Genomic DNA, 20,692 nt, shown 5'->3' on the forward strand with positions numbered 1-20,692 from the left:
ACTTGCAGGGGAGTACGGTGCTGAAGGGAAGGTGAGTGTGATGGCTGGGCAAACATCACCACCACCACCATCTCCTCAGGTCCCTTCCATCACCAGTGCTACCATTGCCCCAACAACCACCACCTCCTCTGGGCCATTGGTCTCGGGTAATGTGGGCACTGCTGAAGTGGCCATTCGAGAATTCACTGTGCCTCCCCCAACAGTTCAAGGGCAAGGCCAGGTTGGGATTCAGCAAGGGGGACAGCAGCAGGTGGGGCCTCAGGTATATCAGCCTTACCCAGCTGCATCACCAGGCAACCCTCCTATGTACAACCCTAATATGCCGCCACCACCACATCCCCAGCCACCACCTACTAGTGTGTACTCTCAGATTCCTCCACCTCCTGTCCTTCCTCATGGTGCTACTGTTTATGTAGCTAATTGCCATGTCAATCTTTCCCCTTACAGTGGTACACAAGCTCAGGTACCAGTAATAACTCCTAATGCTGGACCATCCCAGTCTCCTCCCCCACCAGCAGTTATGCAGTCTATCCCGATTATGCCAGAACAAACAGCAGTGCACATGCCTCCGATGAAGGCTCTTCATGACGCAAAACCTGAATATGAAAGGAGGTATGAGCCATTTCGTGGTGGAAGGGGCCGTGGCCGATCACGAGGCCGTGGAAGGAGGATGAACAATGAGCGAAGCAACTCTGTTAGTAGTGATCATTCTGGCTATGGTGGAGAAAAGACATTTGATATGCCACCACAATATGGGCCAATTCCTGGGCAATATTTATATCCTAATGTTCAGTACCAAGTCAGGAGTGGAGGGTATCCTTCATATCCAAATGTTCCTGCTGCTCAGACTGTGCAAGGTTTGCCACTTATGTATAGTCAACCTCAGCACCATCATCAGTATTCTCAGTATATGCAGTATCAGCATCATGGACAAGGACATTTGGTTTCATACCAACAACAAGCAGGACCCCCAGGGTCTCAACATCCCGCCACATTACAGCACCTCCACCACCAACAACCTCCACAGCATCCCCACCAGCAGCCACCACCACATCAGCAGCCACATCCTCATCATTATCACCATGCAGATCCCCAACACTTACAGCAGCAGCAGCAACAGCATACCCATCCCCCACCACCACCACAGCAGCAGCATCCCCCTCATCATGCTCACGACCATACATACCAAGTGGTGGCCCAGCAGGAGCAACCACCTCCACCACCACCACCACCCCAAGTGGAGGAATCCCACTTTCCTGAGAACCCGGAAATTGTAAATAATGTTGAGGCTGAAGCTGGTAATCCTCCTTTTGTTTCTGCACCACAGCCAGTTCCTTCTCAGTATGAAAATTCAAGCTCCATTGGTGTCGCAGCCCAAGTTGTTAACTTAAATCCCTCTGTTACAGCTGCGCCTGAAGCTGACAGACTCAGTCCGCTGACCAGTCAAGCAGCTGCCATGACCATGGAAGAGACAACCACTACTTCCACCATCACCACCACTTCAGAGGTTACATTTTCACCAACTGACACCCCTGTTGCCACACAACCTTCACCAGTGATAGATGAACTGCAGGTAGTCACTTCTAATCAACCCATGAATAAAGTGTCTAACATTGGACCTCCATCACCTGCTCCATGTAAATTATCAACACCAATTCAGCCAGCGCTACCTGTTCTTAATAGTACCCCTCCAGGTATGAGTCAGTCTGTAACAAACAAACCAGTTGGCAGTCATGTTTTGACCAACCAAATTATATTATCCCAAGTAACAAAGTCAAAAAATGAGCCAAAACCCATTGTATCTCTGAACATGGATCACTCTAGTATTTCTGATATCACATTTATGTCTGATGAAATCCAACCGAATGTTGATCCTCAGGAAGGTGTAGATTTTTCAACACTTCCAACACCAGTGGTTATCACACCAGCTGGGATAACACACAATATTCCTCCTCCAAATGTTGCATACAGAGTGGTGGCTCCACCACCATCTGAAAATGTAGTTGCAGAAGTGAAGAGTGTTGCTCCACCCCCATCTCTAAATGTAGCAGGAGCATCAGTAGTGCCTGTAGATCGTGAGTTGCCTAGTGCCCCGCCAGTTGGAACTGTAACAGGCATTGCAGAAGCTTCAAAGAAAGAGATGGTCATCTCTGAAGTTGTTTCCAACCCTCAACCTGGAGGTGCATGGGCCCAGAAGAAGAGTTGGTCACAGTTATTCAAGCCTTTAGATGAAGGAAGTGTAGCCAAACAGGTTGCATATGTAGCACCATTTAACCAGGATGCAGAGAAGCCATCAGATAATACACTGCGTGATATGCCTGTACTCAAGGCTGTTTCACCAATATCAGAAGCAGATGTTGATAAGGCAAAAATTGGAGGTAAGACTTTTTAAGGTAAAAATATTCTTTACCATATAATATTAGTGGTATATTAATGGTATTTATATTTATTTTTTTTGTGAAATTAGTATCATTCTCATAATTATAGCCATATTAAGTGTTTTGATATACACTTTCTCTCGAATTAGTTTTTATTTGTTAAGTTCCATCGCTAACTTCTGAGAAAACTTTTCCTCCTAGTATAGTAGCACTTCTCACTGTAAAAACAAGGTAACAGGAGTGAATTAACCTTTAGGTACATATCAGATACACAATGAGAACATTATGATATTACAGAAATACCGAAATATCAGTGTTTCAGACAATATGAGGACTGAAATTGTCAGAATTCTTGAATGCTTGTAGACATTGACTTACAATTTGTTTATGCATTAAAGGTTTAAGCAGCTTATGGGGGGGAAAGTTTGTTTATTGCAATAAGGCCATAGTATTTATACCATGAACAAAGAACACGCACATCAGTTTATCCCAGAAAAATATTCCAATATCTGCTCCCCAAATCTGTATTACTCTACTGAATAGAATTACAGTATCACCTCAACTTACCGGACACTTGAAGGGTCTGGCTTTCTTGAGAAATAACGAAGTTCATTAAGTAACAAAGACAATATCGCTTGCGGTTGAATATTCAATAGAAATCTCTACGGTATATTTTTTAATATACACAATCAATTCACTAAATAGGAACTACTTTTGTACACACAAGTCATACTGTATTGCAACATAAGGGTAAATTAACCCTTCATATAAAATAAGTCCATTCCTTAAAAAGTAGAACTATATAGTTTTGAGTTAAGTATAGCTTAGGTTAACCAGACAACTGAGCTGATTAACAGCTCTCCTATGGCTGCCCCGAAGGATTAGATTTTTATTGGTGTGGCTAGGAACCAATTGGTTACTTAGCAACGGGACCTACAGTTTGTGGGATCCAAACCACATTAAATCGAGAAATGAATTTCTAATCACGAGAAATAAATTCCTCCGGGTTCTTCGCTGGCAGCAGTGGGAAGCGAAGTCGGTTTACCAGATTTAGGCGAGTACGCAACCTAGAAACCCGTGGTTCCATATCAGTTGAACTTACACGAAGAACAAAGCTTATTTTAAAAATTATCAACATTTGTTATCACACACAACAAACAAGATTTTTATTTTATAGGTATTATTATGAATAAATAGACTAATGCTATGAAGGAAAGAGAAACAATGGAGTGGTGCTAGGCCTTTTGACTTAATACTGTCCTTTACTTAACAGACTGAAGAAATATAAGATTAAGTTTACAAAGTAAGCTCATATAAGTGACAGATGGGGATTACAACAGCTCGGAAGCAGTGACAAGACAATTTTATATAAGGAAAGTGACTGCCCCCTTATGTGTGTGTGCGCACAACTCAATACATTGCCATTTGTTATTCAATAAAAATTTTTTCAAGATGGACACTTACAAACATTAAATGTAAATACGTATATATATAAAATATATACAAGGAATTTAAGTAGAATATAATTAAGTTATCCTTTAGGTAATTCTTGAACATTTTACTAATATACAGGGGTGCAAATAATACACGTCAGGGCTATGGTTAAAATTATAACTAGAGGTAAGCTGTATAATAGCAGATCCTAAGATTTCTTGAAGAGAAATTTTTCCATCTGGCTGTCACTGAACTTTCAGTGCAATTTATCCTGTGTGAGTTTTTACTTGAATGAGTATCTTATTGGATGTGGCCCAGTTTTGACAGAATACTTATGCTGTCTAATTTGTACTTGTAAATCCTTGCTAGATTGGCTGATATAAAAAGAAGGGCAGTCCAAACATGGAATTTTTTTTTATTAACATTGTGTTATAGGAAGAAACGAGGTTGATATTAAAAGATTTTAACAATGATTTTGTTTCAGAACTAAAATAAGGCAAGCTAAGAATGTGTTTAGGTTTTCTTTCTCCTTGTTGCTTTCACTATAAAACTGTGAGGTTCATTATAACAAATACATAGTATATATGAAGGATAACATAAATCTTTCCCTATTTTTCTTATGTATTCGATTTCTTGATCCAAATACTACCGACTTGATTATGCGCAATGCTTGTATAGAAAAAATAATTATTTTGTCATTAAGGAGGTGGCCTGAATAAAAATGGATATAAGTAAAGTTGATGGTTGGTTTCCTATCAATACTGAATTTGCATTGAAATTGTTCCCAATGTATTGAAATATCTAGTTAATTACTAAGATACTCTAAAATAGAATCTATAGGGACTTTAGTAAAAAGAGAAGAAATATCAAAACTAACCAGTATCAGTGGGGTAAAAGGTATTTAATTTATCAACTAAATCTAGAGAATATATAGTATGTGAGAATGAAGAGATAGTACCAAGTAATGGGGACAAGAGCTATATTTTTTTAAAGTTATAATATTGAGCCAACATTACTTTGTTAGCAAATGGCATAAAAACCCCATTTGGTCTTACCACTTATATGTTGATGGTAGATTCTCTCATTGCCATGACAAAATGATGCAAGGTAGTAGCATGTAAGAGTTATATCGGTCAAAGACTTTTTTCCGATACCAGTACCATAATCAAAATCCCATAGGTAATTAATTCTTTGTTTAAAGCTATGTTTCTTCAAAGTAGGTTCTAGTGCATTTAACCCCTTTAAAGGTCCAAAGAAAGTAAGTTATTAACAGAAAACCTAAAAGTAGAAGCATAAATCAAAACTGAAATAATGTTGAACTGTTAAATTATATTTTGTAAGTTTTCATTAATTTATTTTTAATTTTGTAAGAGGACATGACAGCTTGAGGTACTGCACATGTTCATACATAATGGCAATATGTTTATGGAAATGTACTGATTTTACATTTTTGCTCAGTATATCTGAATTAGTATTAGTTTTTTGTAATATATGTTTTCAATATAGTGATAACTTATTAAAATGTTTGTTTGCCTTTCACCAAAATCAGTATTTATGTTGAAGTTCTGAAATGACGTTCCTAGCTAAATTACAGTTTGGAATTTCCAGGTATGTTACGAGGTTACAATCAGGACCACCATCATGTTGCTCTTCAGCCTCGAGGTCTGATTAACAAGGGGTATTGGTGCTATGTCAATGCCCCTTTACAAGCTCTCTTGGCTTGTCCTCCTTTCTATAACTTAATGAAGAACATACCTAACATTGTTGGTTTGAAAAAGGGCAAGTCTACAACACCAGTCATTGATAGCATGTAAGTATCAGATTGTTTGTGGTATCTTAAGTAGAGTTTGTAAAATATAAGTTACAAGGTTTGTGCACTACAGTATATATTAAGGTTTTGTGGTGTGGTTGGTATGGTGTTGGCGTGCCACCTTGGTGGCCGTGAGTTTGATTCCCGGACATTCCACTGAGGGGTGAGAGGTGTATTTCTGGTTATAGAAGTTGCACTCTTGATGTGGTTCGGAAGTCACGTAAAGCTGTTGGTCCCGTTGCTGAATAACCACTGGTTCCATGCAACGTAAAAACACCATACAAACAAACAAACCTTCCTCCTTCATTCCTCAGTTCATGGTAGATGTAAAGTTGATCTCTAGAGTAATAATGGAAATTAATTATTTGTGTTATTTTGTAAATTGTGCTCATGGTCATGGTTCTCAGTTTTAAAAGTACCATTATTTTGCTAAAAAGGATGAATTAAGTGGTACAGTGTGTCCTCAACTTATGGTGCCACGGACTTACAGTGGTTCAGTCTAATGGTGTTTTACAGTGCTATAACTTGGTGCAACATTACAGTGCCTTAAATGCCGTTGACGGGCCTAACGGCAAGAAGAGGTATTAAGTTAACAGCACAGCATTGTTGCATCAAGTTACAGCAGAAATCAGCTTGCACTGCAGCACTTTTAACGGTTCTCTCGCCAAAGGTCGAAAACTCACTGTACTTGGTAATGAAAGGTGTAAATAGATTGTTGTTGTTGTTGTTGTTGTTGGTTGGTTTTTTTTTTCTTCTTCTTCTTCTTTTCTTCTTCAAATCACAGACATTTGGTAGGTTGAAAGTGTTCAGAATAATCTTCAGCTACTCTAATGTTATTGTATTTTCAGTGTTGAGTATGTTAATGAATTTTCGGACATGGCTCCAATTTTGAAACCTAGCAAGAAGGAAAAAGGTATCTCAGGAGCACGTATGGAACCAGAGATTGTGCCTGGCCCACCCTTTGAACCTTCTTATGTTTACAAGATGTTGGCTAACATGGGCGGAGATATGTTTACTGAAGGCCGTCAGCAAGATGCAGAAGAAATGTTATCTCTTGTCCTCAATGGTTTACACGATGAGGTAACTCACTGGCTTCTCCTTGAAAAGATATTTTACATGATTACTAGCCATAAAGTATTTTGTGGCTTTAAATGCATTGATTCTGAATTGAGCTGTTAACATAACATTTGACAGTGAGATGTGTGGTGATATTCATTTATTTCAGACAAATCCCAAATATGTTTACTCTATTTTTTTAAATAAAGCTTTTTATTCTCTTGTAGATGGTGGAAGCATTAAAATTAGCTGGTGGTAACAGTAGTCCAACTCCTGATAACTCAGTCAATGGTTCTGTTAATGGAGAAACCATTACGTCTGATCATGAAGAGCTGTCTGAGGATGATGATGAATGGCAGGCAAGTATAATATCTCTCTCTCTCTCTCTCTCTCTCTCTCTCTCTCTCTCTCTCTCTCTCTCTCTCCTCTCTCTCTCTCTCTCTCATGTGCAGATGTAATTATAACATTATTATTATAGAGTAGTTTAATGGGACAGCAGAGCGATTTTGCCTGATTCTCTTAGGGTTTGCCCAAGGCTCTTTTATTTGAGATAAAAAAGATTAACACTAAAGCTAAGAAATTCAGGTAATTAAATGAAGAGAAACCCAAAAGGACTTGGCAGAAGCAAGAGGATGTTACTAAGAGCCTATAGTGTTCTTTACACTGATGTGTACTGTATAATAGACTAAACATTATGCTCCTCCTGGTGGCCCCAGTGCAAAATCACCTCGGTTTCTCATGCTTGGCTAGAGGATCCTCATAAAACTATAGGATAAGATAAGGAAACAAATAATTTACAGTCAATTTGGATTGGGATTTGACTTCCCACTTTTCTCTTGAGAAAATCATATTGGATTGGAAAAAGAATCGGGTCTTACCTAGGTTTGCCTCATGGAAATTGAGCCTCAAAAATATCTATAGCATTGTAGCAAGAAAGTTTTTCATTTGTCCTGCAACTAGGTAGTTTATTGACCATGGAGGATGTGATCAAGATGTTGGTTATCTATACTGAGTTTTGAATTAGTAAGTTGTTCTCTCTCTTCAGGTTATGGGTCCTCGCAAGAGGTCTTGTGTTACTCGCACAGCTCACATCACCCCGTCTCCTATCAGTGGAATATTTTGGGGTCAGCTGCGGTCTGTGTTGCACCAGGCTGGTGGTGTCACTACAGCTAACCTTCAGCCTTTCACCACCTTGCCTCTAGATATCCAGGTTTGTATTTATAATTGCCAAGCATTTCATTGTGTTTAAGCAAAGGTAATTGTTAAAATTTGTACTATACAATTGACAAGAGCACATTTGATGCATCCCAATTTTAGTGTTTTAACCTGGCTTCAAATAAAGAAAAATTAAATGTTTTTGTAACTTCATGCTTGCAAAACCAAATGGCAAGTTCAGACTGGAAATTGATGGAATTCATTTTACACTTTTGTAATTAAGGAAAATAACAGACGAAGTAAAAAAGACGTTAACCCTAAGGGAACTGCTAAATATAAATTACACACACCCTCAGACTGGGTAAACTTTAAGGTTGGAGAATTAAGGGGGGAAAATGGAAAGAAAAATATGCAAATACACATGTAAGGAAAAAATGTGAAAATGATTCTGTACCTTCCAAGGGAAGATGGAAGTGAATAATATTTACAACCCTGTGCCTGGCCTCTTCCAAGACACTCATAAATTTTGTTATACATGTTTTTCTAGTGATTTTATTGGATTTTTAAAAATTATAATTACACAGTATCCTAGCAGATAAGAACTAAAATCGGTAACAAATTTTTAACATATTTTTCAAAAAATATTTACGAGATTTACTGAAATGGGGAGATCCAGTAACTTTTTGTGAGGTGTAAAATTTTTTTTTTTCTAATATTTCTTTGCAAAATTACAATTATAACTGACATACTACCATAAGAGATAGCTAAAACCAACAACAATTCTTGGGTATATGAGCAAATAAATAAAAAGATGTCATGGGATAGAAAGGGCCAATACATTTCCCCCATCAAGTCTCAAGGCATACTGATCGCCCTGTCCTATGCTGAGTTACTGCAGTTGGCTGTTAGTCATTTATGGGTCATGGAAGTGATGTGAAGTCATTTGTGGGTCATAGAAGTGATGTGAATATCTTTCCTGCTAAATTCATCCAAATTGTATGGTGCATAATATTGATACCCATATGAGTTATCCCATCCATCACTCAAAACCTGTTGTAGGTCCTCTCATATATTGGTTTATAATTTGTTTTTGTAGCTTTGCTTTATTTTATAGTACAGTACCTGGTAATTACTTTATATTTTTATCTATGACATTTTCATTATTGTATAGCTTTCCCTTCTTATATAAGTAACTTACCAAGTAATTGCATTAATATGTTCCTATTTCATGGCAGCTTAAGATTAAAAAATCACAGTAGCGCACTATTGTTCTGTAGGTAAGTAACCTCGCCCACTTTTCGAGAAGCATAGGTACAACTTGGCTGAAGACTCAATTTGTTACTGCTGCTCATTGAGTGTACATCAGTTGGATAGATTTTGGTTTGGTTCACCGTTGGATGTTTGCTGGCTTTCGGTGGATACTCTGCAAATTGGTCATGCTATTTCTCAGCTTAGCTAGATTTTGGATTCTCAATTTTGACTCGTCATGTCTAGTGCTCATACGTAGTATTAGGTATTGCAGCAAACGCTACATGACTTGTCTGACTTCTGCCAAGTATGACAACCACACTATTTGTAGTTCTTGCACAGGACAAACTTGGTCTCCTGACCTTAATTGTGAAGAATGTAGGGACTGGGATCAAGGAAAATGGAAGTTGTTCCGATGCGAGATACTTACCTCGAACCATTTCATAGGAGATTCCCTTGGATGTCGATCGGGTCCGACCAGAAAATTCTGGTTATATGCCGCACCCAGGTCAGGCCTATGCCCCAGGGGTCGAAGACCAAGCCATCCTAATGACCTATAGCCAGTCCTTCTCTGGTCGCAGGAGCGTGAATACGCCCACTGCTCGTCCGGTGTCCCGGCCCTTATCCTTTGTCCGTGTGTGTGCTTTGTGTGCGTGTATCGTGTTTTTTGTGCGATGTCGGCCTCGGAGCCTCAACGTCGTTGCCCCGGTCCCTGAAGGACGGGCTTTGTGGAGCTTTTCCCTCTCGCCCCCCTCTAGATTGATCCTCATTCTTTGTGTAATTCGTGTAGGGGGCGCTTGCTCTAAAGACAACACGTGCTTGGAGTGCATTTCTTGGCCATCGTATCAGTGGGATTTGGCTTCCACTAAGAAGAAAAAGAAGTCTAAATCTTCTTCGGCGAAGATTTCGCGGGGATCGAGGAGTGAGAGCAGCAGCAGACGGCGGCGCCCCCTTCTCCTTCGGTATCGTCGGAGAGGAAGTCTCCCGCCTTGCTACAGGTTCTTTCTCCTGCCCCCTCCCAGCGAGGGGGGGGGCCTAGGTGAGTCCGTTGCCGGGTCTCCCCAGGGGGGGTCCCGATGAGTCGTTTCCCCAACAGGTGGTACCGGAGGCTTCCGCGGTGCTGAGGGACTGCTGGTCGCGGTTGCAGCTCCAGGGCTCCCCGTCCTGGTCCTCTCTCTTGGCATCGGTGCACTGGGGGGGACCCGTCCCTCCCCTCTGCGGAGCTTCCCGCTTCGGCTCTCCCAGCTTCGTCTCGTCTACGGCTCTCCCCGCTACAGCTCGCCTCGCTGCGGCCCCTCCCGCTCTCGAGCGGAGCTCGCCGCTCGCGGCCGGACCCGGACCGGTTTACCCGGTCACGGATCCACCCAACCACCCGGCTCCAACCCTTTTTCCCTTCTGCCGTTTGGGGATGTTTTCTTTTCCCCCCGTACTCCGGGGAGACCCCCAGTGAAGGACGATGCATTCCCGTCCTGGGGCTTCCCGTCTAGGGGACAGGAGGAGCCGGGAATGGCCTTGAGGGCGGCCTTCAGGGGCGGTCCCGATGTGATAGAGGTGTGTCCCGACGCGGCCGAAACGCTCCTCGCGTTCCCCCCGCGATGGGAGTCGCCGGAGGAGAAGCAAGAGACGTCGGGATTCGTCCAGGGGAGAGGAGTTCTTCAAGTTACTACTCAAGGAGAGATCCTCCCGTAGGAGGAGACGCTCCTCCAAGAAGAGGCGCCGTCATGGGAGACGCAGGAGACGTAGTTACTCCTCGTCCTCGAGCGGCTCTTCCCGCTCTCATCATCGTAGCCGGGATCGTAGAGGGAGTGACAGGCGTCGGGACATCTCCCCCCAGGGGCGGAGGCGGTCTCCTTCCCCGAGGGTGGCCCCCACCCCAATGGGCCCCCAGGAAGGTCTCTCATGGGGGGTTCCCAGCCGTCTCCCTCCCTACTCGTCCCTCGGTCCCGGTGGATCCTGCCTCGGTCTCGTCAGACCATAGGGTTGGCCTCCATGACCGAGCGGGCTCCCTTCTTCCGTGTTCCCACACGATTGTCGCCTTCGCGGATGGAGCCTAGAGCCGATACCTCCTTAGGGGGTGCAGAGCCCCTCCACCGCTCAGGTATGAGTACCTCCTCGGGATGGGCCAGGCTTCGTTCGGGGCATCCCCCCTCGCAGGAGACCGGTGTGCAACTGGGTTTAGGAGCCCCTCTCCGGGGCCGAGCTTCTCCAGCTTCCCCCCTCCAGCTAGGGTCTGGGGCCTCTCCTCCGTCGCGGGACGCCGAGGAAGAGACCCTTATCCAAGGAGGTACTCCAGAATGCCCTGGAGGAATTGGGTCCAGTGGATGAAGGTTCTGCTTTCAGGAGAGTCCTCTCTCTGATTAGGTCCATGAACCGGCTAGAGGAGCCAGCCCCGACGGTAGAGGACAACAGATCCATGGCGGTGGACTTTCTGTTCAGGGATCCAGAGGAACCCAAGCCCTCTCTCAGCCTCCCTAGGTCCACCAATACGGAGAAGGCCCTGACGTGGTGGAAAAACTCATTGCAGGCTCCAGTAACTCCTTGCGTTGGCACTCCTCGCTAGACTACTCCCAGCGTCTAAGCCGAGTCAGAGGAGGCTATATGGCCCGGGAGGTGCCCCTCTCCTCCCCAAATCCGTGGAAGGTAACTTGGCAGCCCTAGCGCCCGGACTCTCGGAAGGGAGGCTCACGTCGGACTAGTCTCCTTCTTCTCACAGGAAGGCTATGGCTATGGAAGTCACAGCGTGGACCTCGATTCATGTGGCTTCTTGGTTAGATCTGTGGTCCGGGGCGGTAGCCAGGTTCCCCACCGCCCGCCACGACTTGAGGGACGAGGCCTCTCTTGCCCAATTCAAAGAACTAATTTTGTCGGGGGGTAAGTCCGTGGGCTTCCTCACGACCCCAACTGGTCTTCGTCCTGGGCGAACTGGATCTTGAGGAGGAGGGACTCTGTGCTGGCCAACTCCCTAGGAGCATTCCTGAGAGGGAACTAAGGACCCTTCGAAACGCCCCAGTGGAAGGAGCTGCTCTCTTTCCGGAGAAGCTAGTGGAGGAGTCTGTGGAACGGGGGAGGAAGGCCAGCCAAGGCCCAATCGTTTATAGGGCCCCTCCCCTACGTCAGTCGGTGCCGAAAAGACCTAGTGAGCGGCCGAAACCTCAGAATAGGACCCTCTCGGCTCCCCCCACGGAATCACCCCTGCGGAACTGGAGAGACCAGGGAACTCAGCCCTCCCCCAGGACCCTCCCTCCTTCCCAGGCACCCTTCAGGCCCAGACACCCTACTTCTTCCAGGAGGGGTCGTAACAACCGCTTCCCTAGGAGGAAGTAGGAGTCGAGGCCCTCTACCGTGTCTTTCGCCACCGGTGGGGGGTTGCCTCTCGAGCTGTTGGCAGAACTGGGAGGATCTCGGAGCCGAGCCCTGGACAGTCCAGGTCCTCAGGGACGGTTACCGAATCCCCTTCCTAGACCAGAAGCCTCCCTTGACAGGGGAGCCGGCCAATCTGGCCTCTCAGCCCCGGAACCCTGTGCACAGGGAGGCCCTAAGGCTAGAAGTTCGGGCACTGATGAGAAGGGAGCCCTCCAGCAGGTGTGGTGGATCGCTCCCCCGGGTTCTTCAGTCGACTTTTCCTGGGGGGGGTGGGGAGAAGTCGTCAGGGGGTGGCGACCGGTCATAGACCTTTCGGTCCTCAACTCATTCATCCTAAAGACGCCCTTCAAGATGGAAACACCACGCTCGGTGCTGGCTTCCGTGAGGCAAGGGGATTTCATGATGTCCCTGGATCTCAAAGACGCCTACTTCCAGATCCCGGTACACCCGTCCTCCAGGAAATACCTTCGCATAAGTTGGGAGGACCGGACCTTCCAGTTCAAGTCACTCTGCTTCGGACTGGCAACGGCCCCGCAAGTGTTCACGAGGGTGTTCTCCCTGGTGTCGTCTTGGGCCCACAAGAGGGGGTATACGCCTTCTCAGGTACCTAGACGACTGGCTACTCCTTTCCTCCTCAAAGGAGCGCTTGATAGAACAGAGAGACGCCCTCCTGGCATTCTGCAAAACCCTGGGAATCATGGTGAACTGGGAGAAGTCCCTTCTAGCTCCCTCCACCAGGATGGTGTACCTGGGGATGGAATTGGATACGGAAGTGGGACGAGCTTTCCCCTCGGGGGACAGGCTGGCAAACCTCCGAAAAATTGCCTGCAACTTCCTAAGCCACCCCCGAGACCGGCAAAGGAGTGGCAAAGGCTTTTAGGCCACCTGGTCTCCCTGGAAAAACTAGTCCCCAGGGAAGGCTGAGATTAAGGCCACTACAATGGGACCTGAAAGTAGGGTGGTCCCAGAAGGAGGAAACAAACCTCAAAAGCCGGTTTCCATCTCACTGGCAGCAAGGAAGGCCCTCGGTTGGTGGCTGAATCCTGCAAACTCTCGTCGGGGTGTGCCCCTCGGGTCAGTGCCCCCGGAGATGCTCCTGTTTACGGACGCGTCGAAAGGTAGGCTGGGGGGCCCACCTGAATTCCCTCTCAGTGCGGGGGATATGGTCGCAAGAGCAGAGCACCTTCCACATAAACAAACTGGAGCTCTTGGCAGTAAAGCATGCCCTGGAAGCATTCAAGGAAGCAGTGGAGGACACTCGGTGTGTCTGATGTGCGGCAATGCCACAGTGGTCGCCTACGTCAAGAAGCAAGGAGGCCTGAGATCAAGGGATCTCTGCGGATTGACGGAGGAGATCTTGAGCCAAACCGAAGCCCTTGGGACCTCCTTGACGGCAAGATCATTCCCGGCAAGAAAAAACGTAGTCGCCGACGGCCTCAGCAGATGGGGTCAGGTGGTGGGATCCGAATGGTCCCTACACCCCGAAGTAGCGAGGGAACTAATAGGGAAGTGGGGCTCCCCATCCCTGGACCTGTTTGCTACGAGGCTAAACACCAAAAACTGCCGGTGTACTGCTCCCCGGTGCCGGACCCAGCCGCATTTTGGAGGATGCGTTCCAGCACCCGTGGGACGGCCTGGACATGTACGCTTTCCCTCCCTTTGCAGTCTCAGGCAGGTCCTCAACCATCTAAGAAAGGCGAAAGGGGCGGCCCTGACGTTGGTGGCGCCTTGGTGGCCGGACAGGGAGTGGTTCCCGGACCTTCTAGAGTTGGCCTCTCATCCTCCTTGGGAGCTGCCCCCCAGGCCAGACCTGTTAAGACAGCCCCACTTCGAGAGGTTCCACAGGAACATTCCAGCCCTACTACCCTTCACCGGCTGGGAGGACTATCGAGCGGCTGTTAAATAGGAGAGGGTTTTCTGGGAGGGTGGTTCTCACATGTCCAGTTACTTGAGGGAATCCTCCGCTAACATCTACCAGGCAAAGTGGAAGGTTTTGGGGCCTGGTGTAGAAAGCGTAACCTGGAACCTCTCCGAGCGAAGATCCCAGACATCGCAGAATTCTTGACCTAACCTGAGGTTGGACAAGGGCCTGTCAATTCAGCAGTCAAAGGAGCCACCGCCGTCTGCATTGAGCCAGGTCTTTCTCCCTGAAAGGGCTGGATCTGGGGAACTCGAAGCCTCTGTCCTTGCTCATAAGGAGCTTTGAGCAGAAGTGCCCTCCCAGCGCTGGCTTGGTTCCCCGCTGGGATGTTGCAATAGTTTTAGATTCCCTGAGGAAGCCCCCCGTTCGAGCCGCTCAAGGACATCCTGGATAGGGAGCTGACCCTCAAGACAGTGTTTCTGCTAGCCCTGGCCTCCACGAAGAAGGAGGGTGGGGGAGCTCCACGGCCTCTCGTATGTAGTGACCCACACGAGGGGATGGAAGGAACTCTCATTCAGGTTTGTCCCTCCTTCGTGGCTAAGAATCAGAACCCCTCGAGCTCGGATCTCAGGTTCGTGGAGTTTTTCCATCCCTGCCCTCCCGAAATCGGACCAGCCTAAGGATCTCCTCCTTTGTCCGGTGAGGGCAGTTCGGAAGTACATGGAAAGAACAGCCCGGTTCAGGCCGGAGGTAAAGAATCTCTTCGTCACCACGGGAAGGGTGAAGAAGGCAGCCCCTCGAAAAACACCATCTCCTTTTGGCTGAGAGAAACCATCCGGAGAGCCTACGAGAAGGGGGGCCTTTCCCCTCCAGAGGGAGCCAAGCCCCATGACATCAGGGGAATTGGGGTGTCCCTATCATTCTCAAAGAACATGGCAGTGGACCAGGTCCTGAGGGCAGGAGTCTGGAATAGGCAGTCGACATTCACAGCCCACTATCTAAAAGACTGCACGAGAAGGTCGCTCGACGCCTTTGAGATTGGCCCCGTGGTGGCAGGCCAGCAACAGGTCTAGGTCCCCTCTCCAATCTTCTTGGAGTGGACGGGCCGGTGTGTATTGAGTGTATGTGAGTGTGTGTGGTTTTTCCTCAAATCCCCCCTAATCCTTATCCTTGTTATCCTGGGCCTTTGGTTGGAGCGAGGAATCCAGGATACTCAGGTAAGATACGCAGGAGTGCGTATGGTTCTCAGTACAAACCACAGTTTTACATGTCAAGGTTTGGTTATACCCGCACCAGGCTTGCCTTGCACCCCTCCTAACCAACCACCCACGATAACGGGCTGGGTTGAGTTCTAAGGGGAGCAGTCGCCCCCTCGCCCTCCTCTGACTATCACCTTTGGGGGCCGTTCCCTCCCCTAACCTTCGCCCTCCTCCTAAGGGGTAAGTCTCCTATGAAATGGTTTTTCGAGGTAAGTATCTCGCATCGGAACAAATCACAAATTCTTGGTAATTTGTATTTTTCCTAGCGATACTTACCTCGAACCATGGAATTAGAATCCCGCCCTTCCAGCCCGCGGAAGCTTAGGGGAGACACCTCGGAGTGGAGTAAGAAGGACTGACTATTAGGTCATTAGGATGGCTTGGTCTTCGACCCCTGGGGGCATAGGCCTGACCTGGGTGCGGCATATAACCAGAATTTTCTGGTCGGACCCGGATCGACATACCGGAGGAATCTTCCTATGAAATGGTTACGAGGTAAGTATCGCTAGGAAAAATACAAATTACCAAGAATTTGTGATATTTTACTTTCATTTACCTAGACTGAAAGGGGGTGAGAGGATGCAGCCACCAAGGCCGAGGTTAGGCTCTCACATTCTCCTGATGTACCTATCCCTTCGACTCCTGTGTCTTGCTTTTTCTCCTATTCTTCCATCAACTTTGGGTTCCCTTCTGAACCTAATGCCATTGCCAACCTAGAAGCCAAAGTAGATAAGAATTTCTGTTCTCACCAATACAGTCTCTCAGCTGGGTATGTCTATTTAGATAATTGTGGATCGTTTAAGTGCTATTGATATTGGTGCAAGTGCTGTCAGTGGAGGGGGTGAAGCTCATAGTAATATTCGAGAGGAGGCATTGCCCGTTTTGAAAGTAAAGCCTGTGATACTACAGCAGTGGCCACATCTACCACTTGAACACAATCTGTCACTGCAGCACATTAGGACTTTTAACGTGGCTGGCAGGGTATTGGGTGAGAGGAAGGATAGGAGTATATCTTCTATTATCTATCTCCTTACCTTGGTTTTAGGTGAAGGAGTTCTGGGAACCTGTTGGGGGAGGTTACATTGTACCAGGAGTGCCACCAGTTGTTGGTCTTTTAATGGTTGAGTAGTGATATTTTAATGGTTTCTAGGTAACAGAGTGATCTGGTTATTTTCTTGTACTGCACCCACCAGGGGAATTTATTTGTTGATTATGGTCTGGCAACCTTGGTCTACTCCTTGGTTGCAAAACAGCCACTGTGTAGAGGCAACCCTCAGCTTTATTGCTGTGCCACTACGGGTTGCAGATGAGCATAAACCAGAGGCAGTATCCACCTGCTATGGCTCTCTCAGCAGGTAAGATTACAAGAAGCATTGTTTCATTGCTGGCTAATTTTACAATGTCAAATTCATTTCCATTATTGAGTATAGTTTGAATAGTTGGTGTTCTTGTATCCCACCTCCGATATTTAGGGATTCAGCAATATAATTTGATAGAATTAAGTTTTACATATACTTAACAATTAATTACATGATCAGAGCCCTTCCTCCCCTCTCATGGACATAAAGCATGAAATATTTAGGCTTGGCATCCGGTTTGTACCTATGCTTCCCCAAAAGTGAGTGGGGTTAATTACCTACTAAACAGTAGAGTGCGACCACAAGTGTTTATTCTTAAGCTGCCGTGAAGTAGGAACATACTATAGCAATGTAATTACCTGTTAAGTAGTATACATAAAACTTTCATTTTTTATGTGAGCACTTGATAAAAGTATTTGACAAGTTTAAAAGCTGGAATACACTTGTGGCTTACAGCTGTTTTGTGCAATCATAGTGTTCTTGAAGTAAAAAAAATTATGCTAGCATTTTGAAGTCATAGTACCACCTATGTACAGCATTGAATAGCTAGTGAATTGGATAAAAATATGTCGCAAAAGTCTTGGGTATGAGCCATTGTACATACCCTGTTTTCATTTGTACTTACAAAATGCTTTTTTAATGACATTGAAAATTAATATTATTTTATTGTTTCCTGTACAGTCTCCTAAGGTAGAAAGCGTGCGAGATGCATTGGAACACCTTGTAAGTCGTGAAGACATTCCTGATTACACATGTTCAAAAACTAATCAGGAAGTTACTGTGTGCAAACAGGTAAGCATGAGAGTAATAATTATGCTCTTTAATGATTTCTAAATGTATATTCCAAATTACTCTTGTCGTTTCATCAAATGATTTAGTTGAAATAAGAAAAAATGATTTAGTTGATATAAGAAAAATTATTGAAATATTATTTTGCACGGTTCTTACAGGTTCTTTTGGAGACCCTACCAACTGTACTTATCCTGCAACTTAAAAGATTTATATATGACAAGGATGGAGGCCTACAGAAGGTTACTAAGAAAGTGAATTTTCCCATTGATCTGGAGATAACTAAGGGTAAGATCAAAACTAGATACAAAGAAATATTGCATGTGCTTGTTATATTTTAGTAATTATTATGAATAATGCTCTACATAGTGAAAAGTGATTTCACAGAAGTTTGTCATGCAGTACAAAATTGCCAAATTCATTTTGATATATTTTTCAACATTAACTGTAACTGTTGGATTTTTATTATATATGTTTATAACATTTGACCGGAAGGGTTTTTTGGGCACGTTCTAACATTATGGTGGAAGATTGTGAATTTTGAAAAATACAAATTAGTTACAAATTTGGTATTTTCACCAAAAAATGGGCATCATGACTAGGAATCTAGTTGTAGCTTAAAACATACAAGATGGAGACTGTCACACATGATCTGCAATTTAAACTAATTTGCAATGTGAGGTCAAAGCCAAGCCTAGAGTTTGTAGGTTAAGTATAAAATAACTTGGCTATGATATCTGAACTTGAGGTATGGTTTCATGTTTTTCATGCACGTTCTGATAATAGATGAAGGTTAAATGGCGAATTACCCTTTTCCATGAAGTATGTGAGACCTGTTTGACATTTGCAATCTGTGAATGGTACCAGCGTACAGTGTTTATTTCAAGATCAAGATTTGGGTCTACCTAAAGGTGTGTCCACACGGTTGAACAATGTCCGACGGACAAACGTTACCAATTTCATTGTCATTGTCTTGTGAGCAGAGTAAAAGCAGTGGTATACAACCTCTTCTGGTACCTCTATTTTGTTGCCAGGTCTACTTACATCGTTTCAGCGCTTATGACGTCACCCTGCTTCGCCTACAATATGGTAACAATGTTTGTCCGTCGGACATTGTTCGACCGTGTGGACGCACCTTAAAGGGCTAAAGGTTAATAAAAATTAGCTGACTAAGCTTTGAACTATATGAGACAAAGGTTGTTGTGCTGAGTAAGGTCAAGTGGTGAAAGTTCAAATAGGAATTTAATGTTGGCAATAACTTCTGAATTTGCTAACAAATCATGTTTAGTTTAAGGTCAAGTTCATACCCAAGACATCCTCCATTGAGAGTTGGTAATAGTACAACCTCACATTTGATTTCAAGAGAATTGGATTAGGCAGGCAAAGTCCATTAATTAAGATTTTTAGCGGGTTGAATTCATGTCATGTTTTGCTTGCATAAACTATGTTGGGAAGATGATTGGAAGGTCTAGTGTTGATGTGCAGATAGAGGTCAAATTAATTAAGTTTTTGCAGTTTGTTTTGTTAGCCTTGGTGTGCATTTTACAGTGTGAGTTTGTTTATGATTTATGGATTAGGTAAGAACACTGAAAAGTTAAAAAAAAAATATGCGAAAAATCATAATCACTTACAAGATTCTATATGACCCACCATTTGTATTGTATAGAGCTTAATTTTGTAGTGCTAGATGGGGAAGAGTAGAACCCATGGGTATTGATCATAAAGGTAAAAAAGCTGTGCATCTGGGGCTGAAGGGGAAAAGGCATGGAACCTATATTACTGTCAACCATTAGCTGTGTTGTACAGTTTTGGAAATTAAATAACAAGAAAGAGACATAAAGCAATTTTTGTATCGGGTTTTCAAATTAGCCATGCTAGATCACTTTCTCCTAGACATCTAATCCACTGGATGTTAAGTAAAAGGAGAAGTATAAGCACATAATATTTTCTGTACATAAAAATAATTATGCCAAGTAGATTCTGAAAAAACTTTTTTTTCTTTACAGAGCTTATGTCACAGAATAGCCGAGGGAAGTTCTCCACTTTACAGAGGAAGTATAAGCTGTTGGCAGTGGTTTATCATGATGGAAAAGAGGCAACCAAAGGACATTATATTGCTGACATATATCACAGTGGGTACAATTGCTGGCTGAGGTACGACGACAGCTGCGTTAAACCAGTTTCCGAGGCTAATGTTTTGAAGCATGTCACTCCTAGGGTACCCTACTTGCTCTTTTATCGACGAGGTGATACTTTGGTTGGACCATCATTGAAACCAAAATCCTAAGATCCCTTGATCTACAAATTAGGTTTTGGGAACAGTAGCATGGTGTGCGAATGTGTGTATGTGTGTGTGTCTGAGAGTGCTTGTGTGTGTGTGTGTGTGTGTGGAACGACGTTCTAGTGACGAATCTTTAGTACAGCCCTTACTGTATTGTAATCATACATTTTTCTTATTTGCCTTTGTTTTTGTCCTAACGACGAATATGAAAAGCATTTATTGAATTGGGTGCCTCTTTGTGGTAACAGTTACTTAATCTGTTATGGTGGATTGTGAAGTGTGATCAGTGATTTATAAAAGTGATTGAACTTTGCACTCTTAATCAGTGAGTCATTGCAAGTTATCTTGCAAGAAAACTAGTTTAAAATATATAAATATATATTTGTTGCTCATATGGACAAAGGACTTCCCTTTTGAAGCATTTCTTGTTTTTAGTGAGAAAAAACTCTTATATTTCATTAAAGATCTCAACTGAATTCTAGTTAAGAAATTATCAAATGTTAAATGTGATGTTTTAATGAGAAAATTTTTGTTGCATTTGCTGCACTGTTTATGTGATAATGCAGCTTAAATTTTCCTAGTGACAGTGATAAAGCATCTCTTGAAGCTTCCACATTTGAGATTGGAGATGCGAACATGATGTGCCACCTGGTATATAAATATCTCCCCGTTAAGCAGATCAAGATTTAGTGAACCTCTG

At 44.3% G+C, this 20,692-nt stretch overlaps 1 protein-coding gene across 1 annotated transcript in view; it reads left to right on the top strand.

Annotated features, from left to right (window-relative positions):
- LOC135224377 (protein piccolo-like) overlaps window positions 1-20,692 on the top strand; it is a 44,548-nt gene that overhangs the window by 23,165 nt on the left and 691 nt on the right. Inside the window, exons 3-10 of the mRNA XM_064263334.1 lie at window positions 9-2,378; window positions 5,421-5,622; window positions 6,471-6,702; window positions 6,906-7,037; window positions 7,724-7,888; window positions 17,604-17,714; window positions 17,873-17,999; window positions 19,718-20,692. The exon at window positions 19,718-20,692 is cut by the window's right edge and continues 691 nt beyond it. Of these exons, the coding sequence (XP_064119404.1) occupies window positions 9-2,378; window positions 5,421-5,622; window positions 6,471-6,702; window positions 6,906-7,037; window positions 7,724-7,888; window positions 17,604-17,714; window positions 17,873-17,999; window positions 19,718-19,998 (3,620 nt within the window). The 3' untranslated portion in view covers window positions 19,999-20,692. The remainder of the gene's footprint in view (window positions 1-8; window positions 2,379-5,420; window positions 5,623-6,470; window positions 6,703-6,905; window positions 7,038-7,723; window positions 7,889-17,603; window positions 17,715-17,872; window positions 18,000-19,717) is intronic.

The sequence above is a fragment of the Macrobrachium nipponense genome, chromosome 12 (assembly GCF_015104395.2).
Source record: "Macrobrachium nipponense isolate FS-2020 chromosome 12, ASM1510439v2, whole genome shotgun sequence".
Taxonomy (NCBI): Eukaryota; Metazoa; Arthropoda; class Malacostraca; order Decapoda; family Palaemonidae; genus Macrobrachium; species Macrobrachium nipponense.